This window comes from Diadema antillarum, unplaced genomic scaffold (assembly GCF_040938485.1).
Source record: "Diadema antillarum isolate AM-2024a unplaced genomic scaffold, OU_Dant_1.0 scf00000029, whole genome shotgun sequence".
NCBI classification, from domain to species: Eukaryota; Metazoa; Echinodermata; class Echinoidea; order Diadematoida; family Diadematidae; genus Diadema; species Diadema antillarum.
This window is the reverse complement of record NW_027270918.1, coordinates 2,635,379-2,655,884: the sequence shown is the minus strand read 5'-3', so window position 1 is coordinate 2,655,884 and position 20,506 is coordinate 2,635,379. Positions and strand designations below refer to the sequence as shown.

At 39.6% G+C, this 20,506-nt stretch overlaps 1 protein-coding gene across 1 annotated transcript; it reads left to right on the top strand.

Moving 5' to 3' along the window:
* Positions 1 to 362: 362 nt before the first annotated feature.
* On the top strand, positions 363 to 18,758 carry LOC139739589 (uncharacterized). The gene is made up of 16 exons (XM_071650196.1): positions 363 to 461; positions 1,575 to 1,778; positions 2,579 to 2,698; positions 3,558 to 3,681; positions 4,246 to 4,383; positions 4,845 to 5,057; positions 6,272 to 6,459; positions 7,159 to 7,255; positions 7,988 to 8,171; positions 8,970 to 9,189; positions 10,397 to 11,231; positions 11,780 to 11,989; positions 13,219 to 13,632; positions 16,753 to 16,807; positions 17,778 to 17,910; positions 18,617 to 18,758. Exons 2-16 carry the CDS (start codon positions 1,618 to 1,620, stop codon positions 18,756 to 18,758), a joined length of 3,234 nt encoding a protein of 1,077 aa, XP_071506297.1. The 5' UTR covers positions 363 to 461; positions 1,575 to 1,617.
* Positions 18,759 to 20,506: the final 1,748 nt, after the last annotated feature.

The window sequence follows — 20,506 nt, the reverse complement described above, 5'->3', positions numbered from 1 at the left end:
GCTACCTCGCAGCTGAGCGGGAGCAAAAATCACGAATAACTCCATTGCCACATTCACGGCGACTTCACAAATAAAGCACGGCTAAATTTCCATCATAAACACAGTGACAATAAAAAATGAAATATATATACATTACCTTTTCGACTTGGTTTTTCTCACCCATTTATCTAGAAACTGCAAAATTTTCTACATTTTTTAGGAGTAATATAAGCGGCCTGCCCTAGTGCAACAGTATTGGAGAGACTTGCTGCTATATCCATTTACGCATTACGCATGCTGTCAATGCACTGCACTGCATGCATGCTGTGCGCGCGCCTGGGAGCTGTGCGAGTGATTGTGAGTTTCAGTGAGCATCGGTGAGCTGAAGATATTCGAGTTATAAGACAACATTTTCTGCATCATAAGCGATGAAATGCATCAAACAGTCGCCGAAATTAATCATTTAGGTTTAATCGACCCATGTAAGTATTCCTAGTAGTTTTTGTTCAAAAATTAAGGAAATATAGTGCCGAAACGGCACCGTTTTGTACAACTCCTCGATCTGAATGCTAAAACGTCACAGCCCCAACGCTGTACGTTGGGGCTCCCCAGTTAGTCCCTACCTAGATCCCCACCATAGTGCGCGTGCACTCGTGCGTTTAGGGTTAGGGTACTTATAGGGTTAGGTAGGGTTTTATTTAGTACGGACATGCAGCGGTGGGGACTATGTATAACATATATATATATTCCTAATTAAGATTTTCGCGAAAAACTCTTGGGTGTTTACCACGGTTTGCTTGGTTGTGGAAACCCTGCCAAGTTTCAAGCGTACCGGTACAGAACACAGCCCCGGCCCAGCCTACCTAGGCATAATTTTTTGCTGTAATAATTTTAAGCAGGGTGACGGTATTACTAATTAGGGCCCCTGATGAGCTGCGGGCATCTCACTATACTAGTAGTTTTACAAAAAAACAAACAAACAAACAAACAAAAAAAGCTAGGCTTATATGTCAGGAGATGTAGTAGATCTAGTAGTAGATATATCATTAATCTGAATCCAGTAGACCCTCTAGATCTAGAGTTCTCATTCACTACAACTTCACAAGCTAACAGTATTCCTGTTTACAGTTTAGTAACACACCAAACCTTTTAACTCCAACCCAAACCCCTAACCCTACAGTATATCAATCCACATCCTGACCCTTGGCCTTATCACTCGGGACTCTGTGTACCACTGTACCTGTAAGAGCATTCACCTTAGTTTAAAACTTTTAGACCCCAAAACTGTTACGTATTCACTAAAAAATGAAGTTGTTAAAACTGTTAGAATATATTTTTATTTTCAGTTTGGGTGGCTGTCCAAAAAGAAAATCTTGCCAAGGCAAGGTGTGCATTTCCATGACTAGTACTAGTACAGTAGTAGCCAATATCGAGAGGATAGTGAGCAGTAATGAATAGTATAGAGATTATCATGAATCAACAATGGCTATGAAATTCAAACAGCTAATGTGTGAAACTTCAAGTCTAACAGTATCCTTGATACTGAATTTCTGTGGGACTACCAGGTAATTTTATTATTTGCTTCAAAATTGCAGCCAAAAGACTCTTCACAAGCCAGCAACATCTAAGGAAACAGAGATGGGAATTCAGGGACTCCTCCCATTTCTCAAAGAGACTTCGGAACCTATCCATATCAGAAAGTACAGCGGCTACACTGTCGCTGTGGATACGTACTGCTGGATCCACCGTGGGGCTGTGGCCTGTGCTTCCCAGCTGGCAAAAGGAGAGCCTGCTGATCAGTAAGCAACAGCAAGAACTTCGGATGTAATGTCATTAATTGTCTATTGAGAAGCAAAAGGGTGTTATCTTCCTGGCATTAAGGGTACAATGTAGCTCCTTAAATTCTGCCCTTGATATACTGTACGTAATTACACCATAACAAAGTTTGAACAGCGTCCATTCCGAATTTGTGCACTGCATGTGTAAAAGATCACAGGGTTCGAAATTGGCGATGGTCCGCTGGCCATTGGCCACCCAAAATCATGTCGGACTAGCTAAAAATCATAAAATTCTGAAGTAACTAGTCCGTCTGGCTAGCCAAAATATTGCTTCAGTGTCAAAATTGATTCTAAGTAGTCCGCCTGGCTAGTTAAAAAAAAAGTTAAGTGCGACCCCTGGCTTAAGGTGTTAATTGCAAACAAAACCTGCATTACTGAGAGCATACAGTACATTAAACTAATCTTGTAGACAGGAGGGAAACTGTTTTCTATCACAAAAATAGTGATGATACCCAAAGTCTTGATTTTGCCCATTTTGATTTTCTAATTGTCTACCCTAATAAAGTGAAGTGAACTTGAGAAGATATCTTAATTTTCATGTTGAAAGTACACATGTGTAAGTTGACTTAATGAATGTTATACATGTAAGTATTTGCCAAGTTGTAGTGTTAGATGATACATCATTTCACATGCATTTCTTATTGCCAGATTTTGAGTAGTGAGGAATAGTGCAGTGTGAATTTTATTGACATGCTTATGTCCTTCCGTATCTATCGTTATGATTGTTTGAAATGCATTTCTCATTTTCACGTTTCGACCAGCTATGTGCGCTACTGTTTGAAGTATGTCAACATGCTCAAGTCCCTGAACATCAGGCCGGTGATGGTGTTTGATGGAAAGAATCTGCCCGCCAAGGCTGCAGTGGAAGAGAGTAGACGAGAGTGAGTCTACAAGCAGTAGAACTGCAAATCAAGGGAAAACTAGAAAATCTTCTTAGATATATGAATACAGTGTACTCCCATTATTTTGTAACAAACATGGTTATAACGAAATTCTTGTTAAAACGCAGTAAAAATTCAGGCCCCAAAAGTATTGCCAATATACTTTACTGTTTGGCGTAGAACAAAATCTCAATGTTACGAAAGAAAACTGCCCGTCCAGAGGACTTCATTTTAATGGGAGTTGCCTGTTTAGAGATCAGTGACTAGCATCAATGTCACCTCAACACATGCAAACTCACTAACTAAAACTGCGTTGTTCTGTGATTGAATGGGAAAGAAATATTGTTTTGACTGAATCGTGCTGTGGGATATTACCAAGAGCACACACAAAAAAAAAAACAACTTTTAATGATTACAAATGGGGTATTTTGCAAGAATATTGCTGCAGTGTTAGACTTTCCACACATCTGATTATATTTGTAAACATACAGTTTTTCCAGATCTATTGATTGAATTTAGCCTTTGGATATATTCAAGAAAAAAACAAATATTTTTTAATAACTCAAACTGGAAGAAGGGTACGTACATAGTGTAGGTACATTGTGAAATTATTGCTATGGTGTTAGACAACAGAAAAAAATAAATATGTCATTGTTTTCCATCCATTCATATTAAATTTTGTCCCCCCATTTTTTTTTTTTTTTTGCATATTCTTCAGTTACAGTGAATATCTTTTCAAACAATGGTAATGTTTGAAGCTATACTGTACTTTATAATTACGACTTTATAAAATCTAAACTTTTTATTTCTGAAATATTATGATCGGATAAGATCATGTCCTTTCGTCAATGTTTTGCAGGCGGAGGGAAAACTACAGCAAGAAAGGCCGTCAGTTCCTGCGTGAAGGGAAGGCCAGCGAGGCCCGAGACTGCTTTGTGAAGTGTATCAATGTCACTCCTGAGATGGCTCTAGATGTTATGAAAGTGAGAAATTTTTCTTCTGTATAAGCTGTTATTTTTGCATACAGATATTTTTGCGAATGAGCAGGTCACAGACATTTTCGCGAGATGTTGTTTTCGCGAACTGACATGGAGGCTACTGTTGGTGCAATATATGATAGCTTAGCGCATGGCTACATTTCGCGCGTTGTTAAATTCGCGGTCCAACAGTGATTTGTGATATTAGCGAAAATTAACCCTCGCCATACTAACAGCTTATAAGTTGCTTGGTCTCTTTTGGATAAGGATCCTGTGATCAAGTACAATGTACATGTATTCAAATTTGAATGGTCATGCATGTGTTCATCGTTTTGTCAAAAGTTATTTTTGTGAGGGTTTTTGTAAGAGTATGACTGTAGGTTGCAAGTGTTTTTCTGAAGTGGAAGTTGAATAGTAAAATGTGTTGAAATGCTTACATTTTTGTGTCCCATTCCTTTAGCACAGTGAGGTCGGAAGTTAGTCCCTTGTCAAATGTAATAAAAGCAACGTTATCTAAGTGAACAGCTGACATGACAACACATCAAAACCATTTTCATTTACCGATCGCAGGCTGTGCGATCTCTAGACGTGGATTGTATAGTGGCGCCATACGAGGCAGACGCCCAGCTGGCTTATCTGGAGAAGAATGGATTCGTCCAAGCCGTCATCACGGAAGATTCTGACCTCATTGCATTTGGCTGCAAGAAGGTAGGCCTTATTGTGCCTGCATACCATTCCTAACAAAGATGGGATATCATACAGCAGTTTAAATATTTCTTTTTTGTTTTGTTTAGATTTGTGAAGACCTACACTTTGTACCCATAACTCTCCATTTATTGTCAGTACTCAGTGAAAGGAGATACGAAAAATTCCTGTAGCTTGATAAGAATGGCAAATATGAATAGCTCTGAAAGATTTGTTGATGTGGTGTGAGTTCCTGAAGGTAATTCACACATACTTCAGTTTACAATTAGGCTTTTTCCTGAAAGTGAAGACAAAATGGAGCCATTGCAAAATTCAGAGCATATGATGAACTAAGAGTTTTGAACTTGGTTTAAAGTTCAATTAACTACATGACTGTACCCTAATATAAGAAAAATGTTGTGTTTCAAGGTCACTTACATCCCATTTCTGAGCAAACACATTCTTGCTGTGCTTGCCTCAAAAAGGTCATCGTCAAGCTGGACCTGGCCGGCAACTGCCTGGAGGTGGACTCCTCGCGCCTCAACCGCGCCATGAAGGCTGGCAGCAAGTTCACGCCGGACAAGTTCCGCTACATGTGTATCCTGGCCGGATGCGACTACCTCTCCTCTCTGCCGGGCATTGGCATCGGCAAGGCGCGCAAGCTCTTCCAGCTGACCGACAATCCAGATATCTCGCAGGCAAGCAGTTAGCTCTTGGGGGAAAGTCATTGCAATGAGCCTGTTTGTAATTAGCTCATGTGCACATCTTCCTTCTCTGTTCTCAGTTGGTTGGACACTTCTGCTGTTTTCAAAGTGACATGATGAATTGATGCATAAGCTCGCTCGATGCATTAAACAATTTATGGAATTCATGTTCAAACAAAGAATGAACATGCATAGACCAGGTGACCAGAATGGTCCTTCAATTAAAACTTGGAAAGGCATCCATTTCATTGTTTTACAGTGAATGCATTAACATTTTGTTTGTATCGTTATTGCCAAATACTAGGCGGCTGTAATGAATGCATTGTTGCTGTCAGGTGGATGTGCTGGCAAGCAGCATTTATAAGGATGACATGAGTAATCATTTCATCGCAGATGCTCATCTCAGTGCATTTAAAAACCAGCATGCCTGTTGGTACAAATGGCCTGTTTCTACTCATTCACAAAGTGGAACTACAAACTGACTTTTTATTGTTTTCAGTTGTAATGATAGGGATCATGATGCTGAGCAAACATAGTATCAAGATATTAACAGTGATTGATTCTGATAATTTTGCATGATGAGAAGTTACCATATCGTTGCTTAATATTTCTTGACGGAATGTTTTGAAGAGCTCCAGCAATGATATCACCGATTAGGAAATTTTCTTTTCCTGCAAGATGTACACAGCATAAGTTTCTTAGGTTCACCAAGTCATCAAGTTTTACACATGGGTGTGGAAATGAAACACCACAACATGGCAGAGATCTTGTCAGCACCATTCCTTTGCAACATATCTTGAATGTCTTAATTACAACAAAGTTGACCTGTCATTTTATGAATTTTCCCAGCATAAAGAGATGCAAAATTTACATCCAGATGCCAGTGGTGCTGAACAGTACGAGTTTTTTACATTGAAGAAGAGAAATTCATCACAGTAAGTTACAGAGTGATAAAGGGCTTTAAAGAGTAAAATGTATCACAAAGAGCAGTGAAGGTCCTCAACATTAAGAGTTGCAAATTGGCATGAAATGCAAGGAACTATTCAAGCGAGTGCATACAAACTTATGTTTTATACCAATAGAATTAGTCGGATTACATGAGTGAATTTAGCAAATAAATGGATGCACAATCTTGTGACTAAGACGTGAGACTTCAGCATTTCCGCCATTAGCATAATGTCTTTGCAATTGCTATTTGATGCATGCAGGTCGTCAGGCGGATGGCCACAACGCTGAAGATGAAATTCACTGTGCCACCAGAGTATCTCAAGGGGTTCTTAGAAGCCAACAACACGTTCCTCTACCAGCTGGCATTTGACCCCAAGCTGAAAAGGTTACAACCTCTGACCCCGTACACTCCTGAAGTGGGCCCCTCTACATTGACGTACGCTGGAAAGTGAGTACTGGTCTGAAGGAATATCTTTACGCCCTGATGCTAGGTTTACATTACATTCACGGCAGCCGTAGCGGTCATTTTTGGACCATCATAGACAAAACGAGATGGATGTGAAACAATGCGGGAGAATGGGATGGTCAAACATGACAAACCACGATTGCTCTGGATGTCAGGCCAGATTATTAAACTGTCAAAAAATCTGTCATAGCAGTCATGGTGTGGATGAGAAACACATTAGGACGTAGTAAAACATGGTGAATGACACATCAATGCATCTACAATACAAGGAGAGGAGACCGAGATATGATGAAAGAAGGCCAAAACTCAGAATGTGGAGGGGGGAAAAAATGGTCAAAATCCCATGGCACACTATGTTTCAAGCAAAGAGGGCTGCTGTGGCCACAGGGAACATAATGTTAACCTTGTTTTTTCTTCGCATACGGTAACTTGTTACTTGTCCACTCTTTCTTCACTCTAAGTGGTTGAAATGAAATTGCCGGCTGAGAATGAGAAGGGCGTTAAGGTGCCTTGAACACTATGGCTTTAGTGGCAACTTAACGCCCTTCTAATCCTCAGCCGACGAAATGTTGACTATTTAGGCAGTTTCTTTGACCAACCAACTCTTATGTGACATATACACATTTTGTGGACACTTCTCAACTTCAAGATACCATGACCATCTGCTTTATCTTCTGACAGATATAATGCAGACCGTGAGGCATACCAAATGGCTCTGGGAAACCTAAACTTCAACACATTGGAGACAATGTGGGACTTCAAGCCACAGATTGACAAGGTACGCCCATCTCCACGTGAGGCAGCAGCACTTCCTTTTTTTTTTTTTGGTAGTTTGATGCAGTGATGGTATAAGGTTGACCTTTGGTATAATGGATGGACCTCATTCATTTTGAAGCTTGTGTGTCTAAACCGGTTACTTTTGTTGTGTGTTTTTTCAGATGCTAATTGGAATTTATTATTTTTTTAGAAGAAATTCTGATGTTGTGACATGATTGTCATCACTAGAATGGCATTCATTCGACTATGATGTCTATCTATGTAGAAGTGTCTAAGAATTTTTGTATCATTTGAGAGGTTGCATCATACTTCACAGTAATGCCTTCACTCCCGTATGTTTGCAGAGACAAAGATTATAAAATGCATCATCACTTGTAAATGCTGAAATGCAGAAAATTCTCCAAATTACTCCACACAGGTACATGTCAACAACATGTTGGGATTATACAATAATCCAAATATGTTTTAGATAGTGTGTATGATTTCCTGTATGAGTAGGAAAAGGAAATGCATTGTTATGATTCATTGAATTCTATGAAGTCTGCACCTTTGAAATCACATACATGTCGTGTTTGAAAACACTTAGAAATATTGTACCAAGCACTTTATAAATGTACATTATTGATTTCATCTTTTCAGCTGACCATATTAACATACTTGTGACAATCATCAAATTCATCAATTGCTTTTGTATGCATACTGAGTAAGATATTTCCTCTAACTTCACTGATAGCCCTATGACAAGAAGAAAACACCCAGACACATGCTGAGTATATGGCACCAGGACTACAAGCCAGGTCCTGGTCTAGCGAGCGAGGACCAAGTCCAGGCGGTAGACCGCAAGAGTACCAGAGGGAAGGAAGTCACTGTTGATACCAGCCGACAGAAGGTCGTCCACAGGAAAAGGCAGATAGAAGGTTTGTCTCACAACAAGAATGCAAAATTCTTACAGTGTACTTCTTCTACATAAAGTATACCAAAGGGGTCTTTCAAACTTGCTGACATACATCATATTGTGAGGTAAAGTTGTTGAATATTCAAGCCATTGCTCTTGCTTTGATCTAGTTTGGGGGAAATGAATGGCAAACTGCTATTCTTCAAACTGACTCATAGCAATACTTTTACAAAATCTAACTGAATTAAAAAAAAGAAAGATAATTGATATGACATGGATGAGCTGTTGCAGTTGATTCCATTTAGAGATAGACAGCTCTTTAGGTATGACCTGGGGCGTGGCAAATTGTATTTCTTCCTATTGCCTGAAAAGGAAATTGTACAAGTGTCCTGATGTCTTGCAAGTAGATACTATGGCCCAGCAGGTACGCAGGTTTACCACACCTTATGCATAGTGCATGGATATCATGGATATAAGGCACACTAAGAAAAGTGTATATAGGAACATGTAAACAACAACCACAATACTGAATATGTGCAAAGAGAAAAAAATAAATGAAAAACAAATTTTGTTTTGGTTGAGGACATATTTCTGTTTTGAGGGAGAAAATTGGAAAATGTTGGTTTGGGCTTTTTTTTTTTTGGGGGGGTATGGTTAAGATTTGGCTTTTATAACTGAGGGTAATTGCTATTGTAACATTGTGTGAATATGTCAAAGACTAACAGAGTTTCTTGCTCATTTTCACTGGGAACTGTAAGAGTCTGTTATAGCAAGATCTTTCAAGAATAAAGCAAATAAGAGTCTCTGTCTTTCATCAAAGATGTCGAAGAGTCAGCCCCGCCCTCCGATGCACAGCTGTCTGACATGTATGCCAACCACCAGCCGTCCAACCACACCCAGCAGATGGAATCCAGTGTGGTTGTCCCGGAAACCCCTGACAAGGATGCGTCCAAGCCAGCCAAGAGGAACAGATTTGCTTCCAAGATCCTGTCCAAGAAGAGAGCAAACATCTTAAAGAGTGGCGAAGTGGTCACGAGCAGGTATCCAAACATGTTTGTCCACCCTTATTGTTTAGTTTGTTTACATTTTAGTTGAGTTTGATTAGTTTGAATGAAATTTGTAGTTTGAATTTAATAGTCCATGGCAAATATGAGGGTACCTTGCCCGTGTGCTTGTCGGTGTGCATTCATTAATGAATGTCTATTGGTATAACTGATTTGTTGTACATATTTACGCAATTGACATTTGGATAATTCTTGGATTAATTTTAAGCTTTCTTTGTAGTTTCTGGCCATAGTGATTAGCAATGGGCTTTTTATATGCATTCAATGTTATGCATTTATATTCTTCTTTCACAAAGGTGATTCAATGCAAGACAATAGGTAGTCAAAGGTATGTTTTTCATGTTGACTAATAGAGCAAAACTAGTGCATCCCATTTGAATTCATCAGGCATAGAAATGATATTCATTAGAAATAAGTGAAATGAATATCTTGTAATGGGCATGTTGGCAGAAAACACAAATACTTTACTCGTATGCTACATCTTTATTTCCTTTGCTGTAACTTTTTCATTCAGTCCATAAAGAACCTGTCATGGAAGTTTACAAAACCTGAAATTTATCTTTCACTTCTTCAGACATTATGAAGTTGTCCTTTCCTTTTCACCAAAGTATTTGTAGACCAATATTTTCTGTGTAACATGAAAGCAACTATTATCTCAGCATACAAGATGCTTGGTCAAAATGTGTCAAAAGCATATCGTCGCTGGGGCGATAAGACCTCGTATCTACAAAATGTCAAATGTTCAGGAGAGCCAAAAAAACATGGCGGCCAAAGCACTGTGGTGAATGGAAGAGCCTTTCCTTTGACATGCCGTGGTGGCTTCTTTTTGGAGTAAGACAGTTGGGATTTGGACAGGACATCACTTAACCCATTATTTGACCATTAATCCAAAAAACTCATTTTCACCAAAATTGCAAATACAAGGTCTTATCACCCCAGCGACGATATAGCACATTACGAGGAATATATCCAAGTTTCATGTTTCACAGTCTACAATATCTGCCAATACAGAAGACAAAGGAGCCCATGATTTCAAGGACCAACAAATGACTGATTTATACTCATGGTGTTTTTCACTCCTGTGTTTCATTTTCATACTTTTAAATATAATGTGAAGGAGGAATCCTGAAAGGCATCCAATTTTTGTCAACTCTTTAATATATCTGTGATATTCCTCGCCCAGGTTTTTTAACTCAAATAAGCCTGCTCCTTCCGAGCCAAAGAAAGCACCAAGTGTCAAAGAGGAAGGCTATGCCAGTGAAGGTGACAAAGAAAATCATGGTGATCAACTGAACAACTCTGGTCTCCTGGAAGGGATTGCAGACATTGAGATGGAGCAGGAGAGGCTCACCAAGAAGGAGGAGGATGAGGATGATGATGACGATGCAGAATCTGTTGTCAGAGATGAGAATATATCGCTTAGAGAAGTGCATAAGCAGACACATGTGTCCAAGAGCTTGGATGCACTGCAGCGATTCCAGAGATCAGCATCTAATCCCATCCTCAAAGCCAGCTCCGATGTGCCACGCCATCATCCTCAAGGCATAGATGCAACCTTGTCCAAGGCTCCCTCTGACCCAGTCCTGAGACGGGACTCGCAAGAGAGTCGAGCAAGTGTCACTGACATGGACTCCTCACAGGAGGACGCGGGCAAGTCCTGGAGCCAGTCCTCACTGGACTCTTCTGCCAGCAGCCAGAGGCAGGGTACCCCTCGACCCAGAGGTGCCTTCTCCTGGAGCCGCAAGAAGGAGCTTCAGGGGAAGCTGGGAGGTGGTGAGGCGAAGAAACAGAGCTCCCTCAGTAGTTTCCTCTTCAGACCGAGCAACCAGGCCAGGAGGATGCCGAGGAGCTCCTCGAGTGTGAGTCAGTCTTCGGGTGTGGAGTCTCTGAGGAAGGTAGACTCCTTTGAGATGCCCAGTTCTCAGGATTCAGCCGATGCAGCATTCTTGCCTCAGTCTTTGCGAACTGGCAGTATGGATATGATGGATCTAGAAGATAACTGCTCTGTGGAATCAGTGGTAAGTGTAACATTTCAGTTTACTTCAGATTATTTAAATGTTATGTCTGATGCAGACATTGATATCCCAAGACAATAGTACACACCTGATGCTGCTGAGACATGGTCCATGAAGCAGGCACTCCTAGTATGAGGAAACTGATAGTCTAGAGGGGCTAGAAGGGAAAGGAAGGGAAAGAGATTTGTAAATGCTCAGTCATGAGCCTTGACTCTGCCAATGTACCTTTTAGACATTTTCATTTCACTACAATAGGTAAAAATGTGGAGTCTTGTCATCATCCACAGTGCGTGGGGATATTACACACGCTTTTGATATTGCCTGAGATAGCACCTACAATTTATGCTGAGATGTCGTCTTACAGCACAATATTTGTTTCCTCTCTCTCTTGTTCAAAAACCTTTCTAGTAGAATAAGATAGTAAAATGATAAACCTTGAATAAACGTTTGATTTAAAACTGCAAGTGTCTGTTTATCGACCATGCAAAAAGCATGCATTTCTTCAATGCCAGAAGTAGTCGCACTCGTTTGCCTCATTTGTTATCCACAAGGAACTTCAGAGCAGCACCGGTGGGAGTCAAGGTCCCTCTGTCCAGTCAGCTGTCCAGTTGCCGACCATTTGTGACCCTCCGCTCCCCTGCCTGGACTTGCCATCATCACCTGGCGGGGTTGAATCAAAGGTTAAGGCAGACATCACTTGTAAGCGTAAGAATGACTGCAGCAATGGCATTAGAAGAACCGGCCTTTCAAGGAAGAAGAGAGTAAGCCATTCCCCTTGTGCTTTGTTATCCATAATATTCTGGCCATTCTAATACTGTATACGCAGAATATTTCGTGAGGTTTTTATTTTCGTGAATTTCGCGAGTCGGGTGCTATTCGCGAAATTAAAGACACGCGAAAATATTGACTCTGATCCTGATGTGAATGTGAGTACGCGTGTACATTTCTCCGTTCAGTACAGGACTCCACGATCGCGAATTTAACCACTTGCGAAATCGTTGGGAATTCCCGATTCGCGAAAATTTAGACTCGCGAAATATATGGCGTATACAGTAAGTAACTGTACCAATGGTATGTCAATCAGTTGCAATGTCAGGACAGTGTTTACTGTTTCATGCTTGTTTCTCAGAAATTGGCTATGAGTGCTTATACTTTTCTGGTGTGTGTGTGTGTGTGTGTGTGTGTGTGTATATGCATATGTGATTTAAACAGATTGGGGGAAGGAACATTTTTCATTAAAGATCATTTATTCTAATTTATTTCATCAGCATTTGAAGAGAAGAAATGCTAAAGTTAAAACACTGGGGGTTTTGTATGCTCTCTATTCAGTGAAACGATAAAGTCATCTTCAACATTTATTTTGTTCGTGTGAAGATTACAAAAATCATAAAGACAGTCGAAAGAGACATGTGTTCATTTGTTATTGATTTCATGTATGATAGCTTAATAAGACAAGGAAGAAATGCTGGCATACGGGGAGCCGTACTGGGTGGTCATGGGAGGATAATTACCGAGACTCAAAGGCAAAGATGAAGAGAATACTTTTAATTTTAAAGCTTTTTGTGGAAAATACCATACCCTAAGAAATCAATGTATGCAGGCAGAGGTTCATCCACCTCCGGCAAAAGTGGGTAGGCCTGCAGGGTTATCGGTACACATGCTGTTGGGAAAGGAGAAGTTACCCTTTTCATCATCTACAGTATCAATCAGATTCAAGCAAAAGTCACAAATGGACCCAGAATTACATATCAGTGCAACTTCTTTTCTGACATTCTGTCCTCCCCCACAACAAAGTCATTTTTCAGTATAATGTATTTAAAATTTAACTTCCTGACACTATGTCTTGTTACTATCACAATGGTGTATTCTCACTTTACACACTCACCATAATTTATACAGCTCTTTTGAGCACATGGAATGAATTTACCCGAACGTGTCTTTGCAGCTTCAATATATATTCATTCATTTTCGATGTCTGTCCCCTCTTCAGTCCTTATCAAACTTGTCTCGGGAGGGATCCCAAAGCAGCGAGACCTCCAGCCCAGACACTGACGCCATCAGTCTCAGCCAGTCATCCTCCCCATCACCACCACTGCCGTCGCCTCCCGCATCATTGAAAGACGACCCACAACGCTGCGGGATTTTGGATACGGGACTATCCTCCTTACCGTTGTCATCCAACAGTCAAAGCGTCATCGTGAACCACCACGAAGAGAGCGACACGAAGAACTCTCCTCCGAGTCAGGGTAATTCCTCCAAGTACTTTGGAGCAAAGAGACGGAGGAAGCAGCCGGAAGAGAGTGAAGGGAGCGAGAACACCCCCCCAGGCAGGATGCAAGTCTCGGCTTCCCCCACATCAGAGCGACAGAGAAACATGACGTTACTGGCTCCCAGAAATTCAAATGTAAGATTGTCACACAAGGTTATGTGATGTGTGGAACAGAAATATCTGGGCCCCGTTTTATCAGAAGATATACTGTAAAACGAGGAATTTTCGCGTGCATTTTAATTTCGCGAAATTAAAATGCACGCGAAAGTTCTTATCTACACTATATGCATTGAATGCCAATGGCAGTTCGCGAATATTTCATGCCACAAAAAAGGCCGTCGGCTCCAATTCGCGAAAAATTCATGCCGCGAATATATCATGTTTTACAGTAATCTATTATAAATTTCCTTACCACACAGGCTGCCATAGACTTACAATAGAAATCAACTATACAGTATGTCCCCAAAAAAATTACAACGGGACCCCCCGCAATGATATCTTTAAAAATAGTGAATCAATCTAAATACAAATTCAGGGTATGAAACTATAACTCATTGCCCACATCTTACAGAAAACCCCATTCGATTTGCTTCAGTGGTCAAAGAGAAATGAGGAATTTTATAGAGGATGTCAGAAATCCCTTTTGTCCAAGTTCTATCTATTATTCACGCACTAGAGCATTGAATTGCAAAAATTGGAAAAATTAGACTCATGACATGCTTTACAACAATCTACATCTGTCTGTGACCGCTTAACCAAATTGAATGAGGTTTTCTGCAAAATAGAGCTAAGATGTTATATTCTAAGGCCCCGAAGTAGCACTTAGACAGGTCAATCATTTTGGATGTTATCAATTCGAAAATTTGATTGTAATTTTTGAGGGACATACTGCAGTATGTCCCACAAAAATTACAATCAGATTTTCGCATTGATAACATCCAATATGATTTTTTTTTTTTTCAATGCTACTTCAGGGTCTTAAGATATAACATCTTAGCTCTATTTTGCTGAAATCCCCATTCGATTTGGTTAAGTGGTCACAGAGAAATGGGGATTGTAGTAAAGCATGTCATGAGTCTGATTCTTCTAAGTTTAGCACTTCGATGATTTTGTGTGTGAACAATAGACAGAGCTTGGACAAAAGAGATTCCCGACATCCTCTACAAAATTCCTCATTTCTCTTTGACCACTGAAGCAAATCGAATGGGGTTTTCTGTAAGATGTGGGCAATAAGCTATAGTTTCATACCCTGAATTTGTATTTAGATTGAGGCAATATTTTTAAAGATATCATTGCGGAGGGCCCCGTTGTAATTTTTTTGGGGACATACGGTATAATCAATTATAATTCTTCCTAAAACAGGGCCCTGGTTAGTGTGTTTGTCTTCACATTCTTGTGTCTGTTATACTTGCAGGGTATTTTTTTTCCCCTTTTGATTGCTGTTGTTGATGGCATGTCACATATATGTTAGACGGTTTTTAAAAAAACCGAAGAAAAGGAATGTTGTAAAAGCAAGTGTTTTTAATGCTTAACCCAGCCTGGAGAAGTGCTTTTTGGATTGCGTGTTTATCTGATGGGATTGAAGATTGAAGAATGAAATCAAACTAACCATGATCAAATTGATTTATTTTTATGCCCGGTATGTATTTGTTGTTTTAATGAGAGCCCATTTTATACACACATGTAGATCATTTTCGCAGGGTTCATTGCATTCATTTACAACAATTGCTTTTTACAATTTTCAAGTCAAGTCTTGCAAGATCTTTTGACTGGTCCAAATTTGTAGAAGGTAGAAGGGATAGAAGTTCAACTGTGAAAGAGACTGCAAATTTTTATTTGGGATGTAGTTAGGGTTTGGCCATTATATCACATTACAGATGTATTTGTCATGTCTGTGCTGTCATCGAGCAAACAGTAGCATCAGACAAAGCAGCCTTAAATTTTTGTCAGTTCACATTTCTTGCTGTTGGACTGAAAGTACCCCATCTATTGACAAGCCTGTACCAGTTAGGATAAGCATGCAACCATGTTAACTTGATGTGATGTGGTGTTACACCCATTTTCTTAACCCTGACTTACCTGGGGGGGCATTATTGCCCCCCCCCCCCCCCTCGACGAATTCCTCGACCATTCCGGCGCGCAAAATTTTTTGACCGCGCCGCTCACTGACTTTTTACTTTCAAGTCTCGCGCAACTTTTGAGACCGGGCATACCGTTCCGAAGCCATGCCCCTTCAAAAAATTTTCGTCAACCCAAAAATTGCTCAAAAACGTGATTTTGTGTACAAAGTCAATACAAATTGTGTTTTTTCAATTAATTCATATAAAGATTCATATTTTTTATTTTAATGGCTGAAATTAATTTATTTTAGTATGATTATGCTTCAAAAAATGTGTATGACAAATTCTGCTGAAAAAAACAACAAAAACCAAAGTTCGAAAAAACAAAAAATACATAAAAAATTGATAAAACATTAAAAAACATAAGAAATTAATTTTGATACTGAATTTTTTTTTTACGCACAAATGTTCGGAACGTCACTAGGAATATTTACACCAAAAATCAGCATTCCATAAGCTTTTATAAGCCAATTACAGACGAAAATGAGGTTTTTTTGCATATATTTGCATAATTAATTAATTTAAAATAGAAAATGCACATTTATTGAAAATTTAACTGAACAGTCTTGTAGATTACATCCGGCTTTATGTTCATGCAAACTTTTGCAGCGATCGCGCGATCAACGGCCGAGATCTGAAGGGGGGGCCCATAATGCCCCCCCCCCCCCCCCAGGAATTCAAGCTCGTTAAATAGCCCAGGTAAGTTAGGGCAGGCCACCTCCTTGGTTAGGGTTAGAAAGAACCTGAAAGTGTGCATCGTAGCAGATGTGTATTTCCAAAATAACTGTCAGGAAGGTGGTTTCTTGGTAAAGGGGAATTCCTGCTTTAACCAGGTATGCTTCTTACAGACGGCACTTTGTTCAACACTATGTCTAGTGTACGGAAATGAAACTCCTGTTTAATCATGGGCATCTCAAGGTGCATGGACAGTCCAGTCATGTTTGCAAGGGTCAGCTCAGTATGCTTCCTGCTTGAATCGAAACAGAAGATCTGTTGAGTTTCCTTTCAAGGAATACCTTGATGATTGATTATGAGTTAATACTGATGTTGAGGTAACCTAGAACTGCGCTGGCCATAGGTTTATGAATGAAATCGGCTCATCTTGGTACTTTTGTTTCTCTCTCTTTTCTAAAAGGACCAAACGGAGAAAACCAGAAGTATTCCCAAATCAAGCATCCCTGCATCAAAAAGTAAGTTAGGAAAGTGAGTACTAGCAGGCCTGTCCAGTGTGCTTGCAAGGCTGCTAGCGTAGCATCACTTAACTCTTTATCTCTAGTGCATAATGTATCTCTCTGAAGATTTTAGAACTGCTTGCATCAAGATCTATCTCTTGCTGACACAGTACAGTACTGCTGTGCTGCATTTGGGGGAAAAAAACACCAAAAAAAAGAAAAAAGAAACAAAACAAAACCCATTCCTGATTTGTGTAATGTCAGTCAAGTGGCATGTATCTAATATGACATTATGATGACATGTGCAGCTATAGAAGCATACATTTTATATATTGTAATGAATGTTGCAAAAGCTTCCACAATACAAGTTGATCAGTGTATGCACCCTGCTCCACTGACCTATTCTGGGCATTTGATGTCCTTACATCTTTCAAGGAGCTGCCTTGATACTTTTGTTCAGATTCTTTTGAATAACTATAATCTGTAACTTTGCAATTTTTCACAGTTGCAATATCTGATTGTTGGAGCATAATAGTGACAGACTTTATCAAACCACCCAAAGTTGCTCATGGAAGTGCAGACATGTTGTAAAAACACAAAACATGAGGCTATTCTTCACTCCTCAAGTATCGAGAGGAATGACGTGCATGTTGTCTTTTCTTTTCTTGTGAAAATCCTGTTGTGTCTTGTTCATTTTTGCTGATCTGATGCTGATCTGATGCCATGCTTACAAATGAGCAAAAATTCCCCCAAAATGAGCTTTTTAACTACTTTTCAGTTTCATGGAGATTGTGCAATGAGTAATGCATGTTAGGTGCATACATCGTTGCAGTTGTTGTCTCTGAAAGAGAGGGCTTTGCAAGCAGCGAAAACAAATTTGTCAAACAGAACGAGGTAGATTTTAGTCTAATCAGGCTGCAGTGTGTTCTGATAATGATGGTGGGAAATGCTTCAAAGCTAATCTGTGAGCCTGCTTGCTTCCATCTAGAATCATCGGCTCTCCTGGGGCAGTGTAAAGTGGCTGGACTCTCGAAGAGGCGACGCCCGAGCGACAAATCTGCCAGCGGTACACCCAAGGGGCAGACTTCCCTTCTCGCCTTCATGACCAGATCCAAACCAAAGTAAGGGCTTCCACTACTTGATCTTTGAAATTTAAAGGAGATTTTTAATTCTTATAAGTTTAATGGTTACCGGTACTAATATTCTGTGCTATTATCCCATGCTGGTAGTTTAGTTACCTGGATAAGAGATGGTATATTTTCTTTTTATCTCTTTTCTCTTTCTTTTGCTTTTGTTTTTCGAGAAGGAAGAGAGAAATATCTGCATATTCTTCATTTTACCCCAAATCACCTAAAAAATCTTTATCATTCTTTTCCTAACCACCATATTTTCATTATTTCACTTGTATGACTGGAAAAAAAAACAAAAAAACTTGCATATTAAATAAAAAATCACTCGCCAGATTACTATACATCTGTACTTCTCTTAGCGTCCATTCCTTTGGTGTATTTCAGTTTTGTAGGCCCATATAAGCACTACATTTTTTCTTTAACTGGAAATTTCTATTCCCTGCATTGTTTTTTAGGTAGTGTTATGCATTTCGGACATTATTCATGCTCTTGCTAAAAAAAAATTATTACTTTTTATTGTTTTATTATGCTTTTTTTATCAGTAGTTTCTATAGCACTCATAGGTGTCTTCAATCGTGCACCAAATTTTTAGTGTATACGAATGATTTAGATTATCTGTTAAAGAGCATTTCACTGCACTGCCTCTCCTTACGATAGTGACATGAATGCATCGTTCATATCTGTGCCCCTCCCACAGAGCCGAGATGTCACTGGAAATGGGGAAATCCCCCACTTCCCCGGAGGAGACAGCTGGCCTCTGTGACCTTACCCCAGAACTGGAGGGTAGTCTTCTGTCAAGGCAGGCTGCTATTACGACCAAGAGAAATATATTCACCTGATGCCGTATCCACTGTCGGCAGATTAGACATGAATTTCTTTAAACTCTATTCCTTTAAGTATTTGAGCAAGGTAAGTGTGCTGATTATGGATTTGTTCTTATCACTGCAACCTTTGATTTTTGTTGTCAACACTGTTTTATGAAACAGGAGTTCAAACTGAGAACCTTTTATCATTCTAAGCTTGTTTTACAGTACTATTTTGGTCATCATTTTGTCAATGTTTAACTGATGTGAATATCTGAGAGCTTGAAGGTCTTGTTCTCAGAGTTGTGTGACTGTACTGTGAATGAGAAAGGGCTGACAACCCATGCAAGCACAAGAAAAAAAAAACTATTTCCTCCTCATCATTACTCTATGCCATCATTACCATGCCACATTGTATTTGCCATGACAAACCAAATCATTGACACAAGATGTGCTGAAGATAAAAGTACTAATTGACATGCCTTCCCAAATATCAATTCTATTCGACCAAGTGTCGGCATGTGCCGGTAGTATCTTTATGGAATTTGCAACCTATTATGGGTTCATGCTATCTTCGCATTTCTTAGTAGTAAGATGTTAGCCAGTAAAGGTACATTTCATGTAGCTCATGTATGAATGCTCGAAAACTGTTGTAGGATGTATGTGCTTGTTTAATTTAAGTCTTGTTGCCTGTGGTGGGATTTTGTGTGAAAGTGTGGGGGTAGCAGTGATGTTTTACCTTTATGCAGTATTAAGTACTATTTTTTTTACCAAAAATGCTGCAGGTTTCATGGAAAATACATGTACTGTCTTTCCCAGATTGTATTGCTACACATGTCTATTGCAGGAAAGGTAAAAATACTGTTTTTCCACCCAAAATATGCCCTTTCAGCCCTCAGAATGTTGGGTACTGCAATATGCTGTTTTCAAGGTTAGCACTCCAAAGGTAACCTGTAGTTTTCTGTGAAACAGCTTGAGGTGCAAGTAGATATAATTTACCACCTTTCAGATGTGATGTAGATGATTCTGTTTGCAAAAGTATTCGTGTTGCAGTAAGTCACTTCAGTTAGTTAGTTTCAGGTTGCACAATGAACAGTAATGACACGAGCACAAAGTTTTTCTCACCCAAACAAAGCATGTGTTGTACCGTATTTGTGACAGGCACAAAAAGGTGGGCAAAACAATCTGATAAAAAGTACACCATTGGATAATAGAAATGAAATTGATGCTATGGTGAGAGTGACTACCTCTGCCAACATGCCAAATGTGACTTTAAACTCATCCAGGGAGGCTGCCGTCCTGTCTATTAATTCGTATGTCAGTGTGTAATTGTATGTACAGTAAATCTAGGCGTAAGCCAGCATCCTGTAAGTCGACAAATCACGCAAGTCGATGCAGTGAGAAAGTCCTAAATTTGTTCTTGTCTGTGTTTTTTTTAATTTTTTTATTCTGTTTTCCAACTTTGCATATGTCATTAGATTGTTCTCTGGTCTCTGCATTTTGACTTGTGCATGCTTTACTTTATTCGTCTTTTCTCTCGTCGTGTTATGGGATCCTCCTTGTAGAACTAATGTCTATATTTTAGGTGAATCCAGTTCTGTTGTCCGTCAGCTAGTTGTTTTATTCGTATCAGGGCAGTTACCCCCCAAGGGCAATTAACCCCCCTGCTAATTACTGGTTAGTGATAAAGTTAGAGTAAAGATAAGGGTTAGGTTTAGGGTTCAGAGTTTTGGTTAGGATTAGGTTCAGGATTGGGATTAGGGTTAGGGTCAGGGGAAGGGTAC

What these genes read in the sequence shown, in the direction of transcription:
- LOC139739589 (XM_071650196.1), top strand. Translation starts at nt 1,618, where the DNA reads ATGGGAATTCAGGGACTCCTCCCATTTCTCAAAGAGACTTCGGAACCT. An exon ending in ACATTGACGTACGCTGGAAA is followed by an intron (nt 6,460 to 7,158) that starts GTGAGTACTGGT and finishes ATCTTCTGACAG; the next exon opens with ATATAATGCAGACCGTGAGG. An exon ending in AAGCATCCCTGCATCAAAAA is followed by an intron (nt 16,808 to 17,777) that starts GTAAGTTAGGAA and finishes GCTTCCATCTAG; the next exon opens with AATCATCGGCTCTCCTGGGG.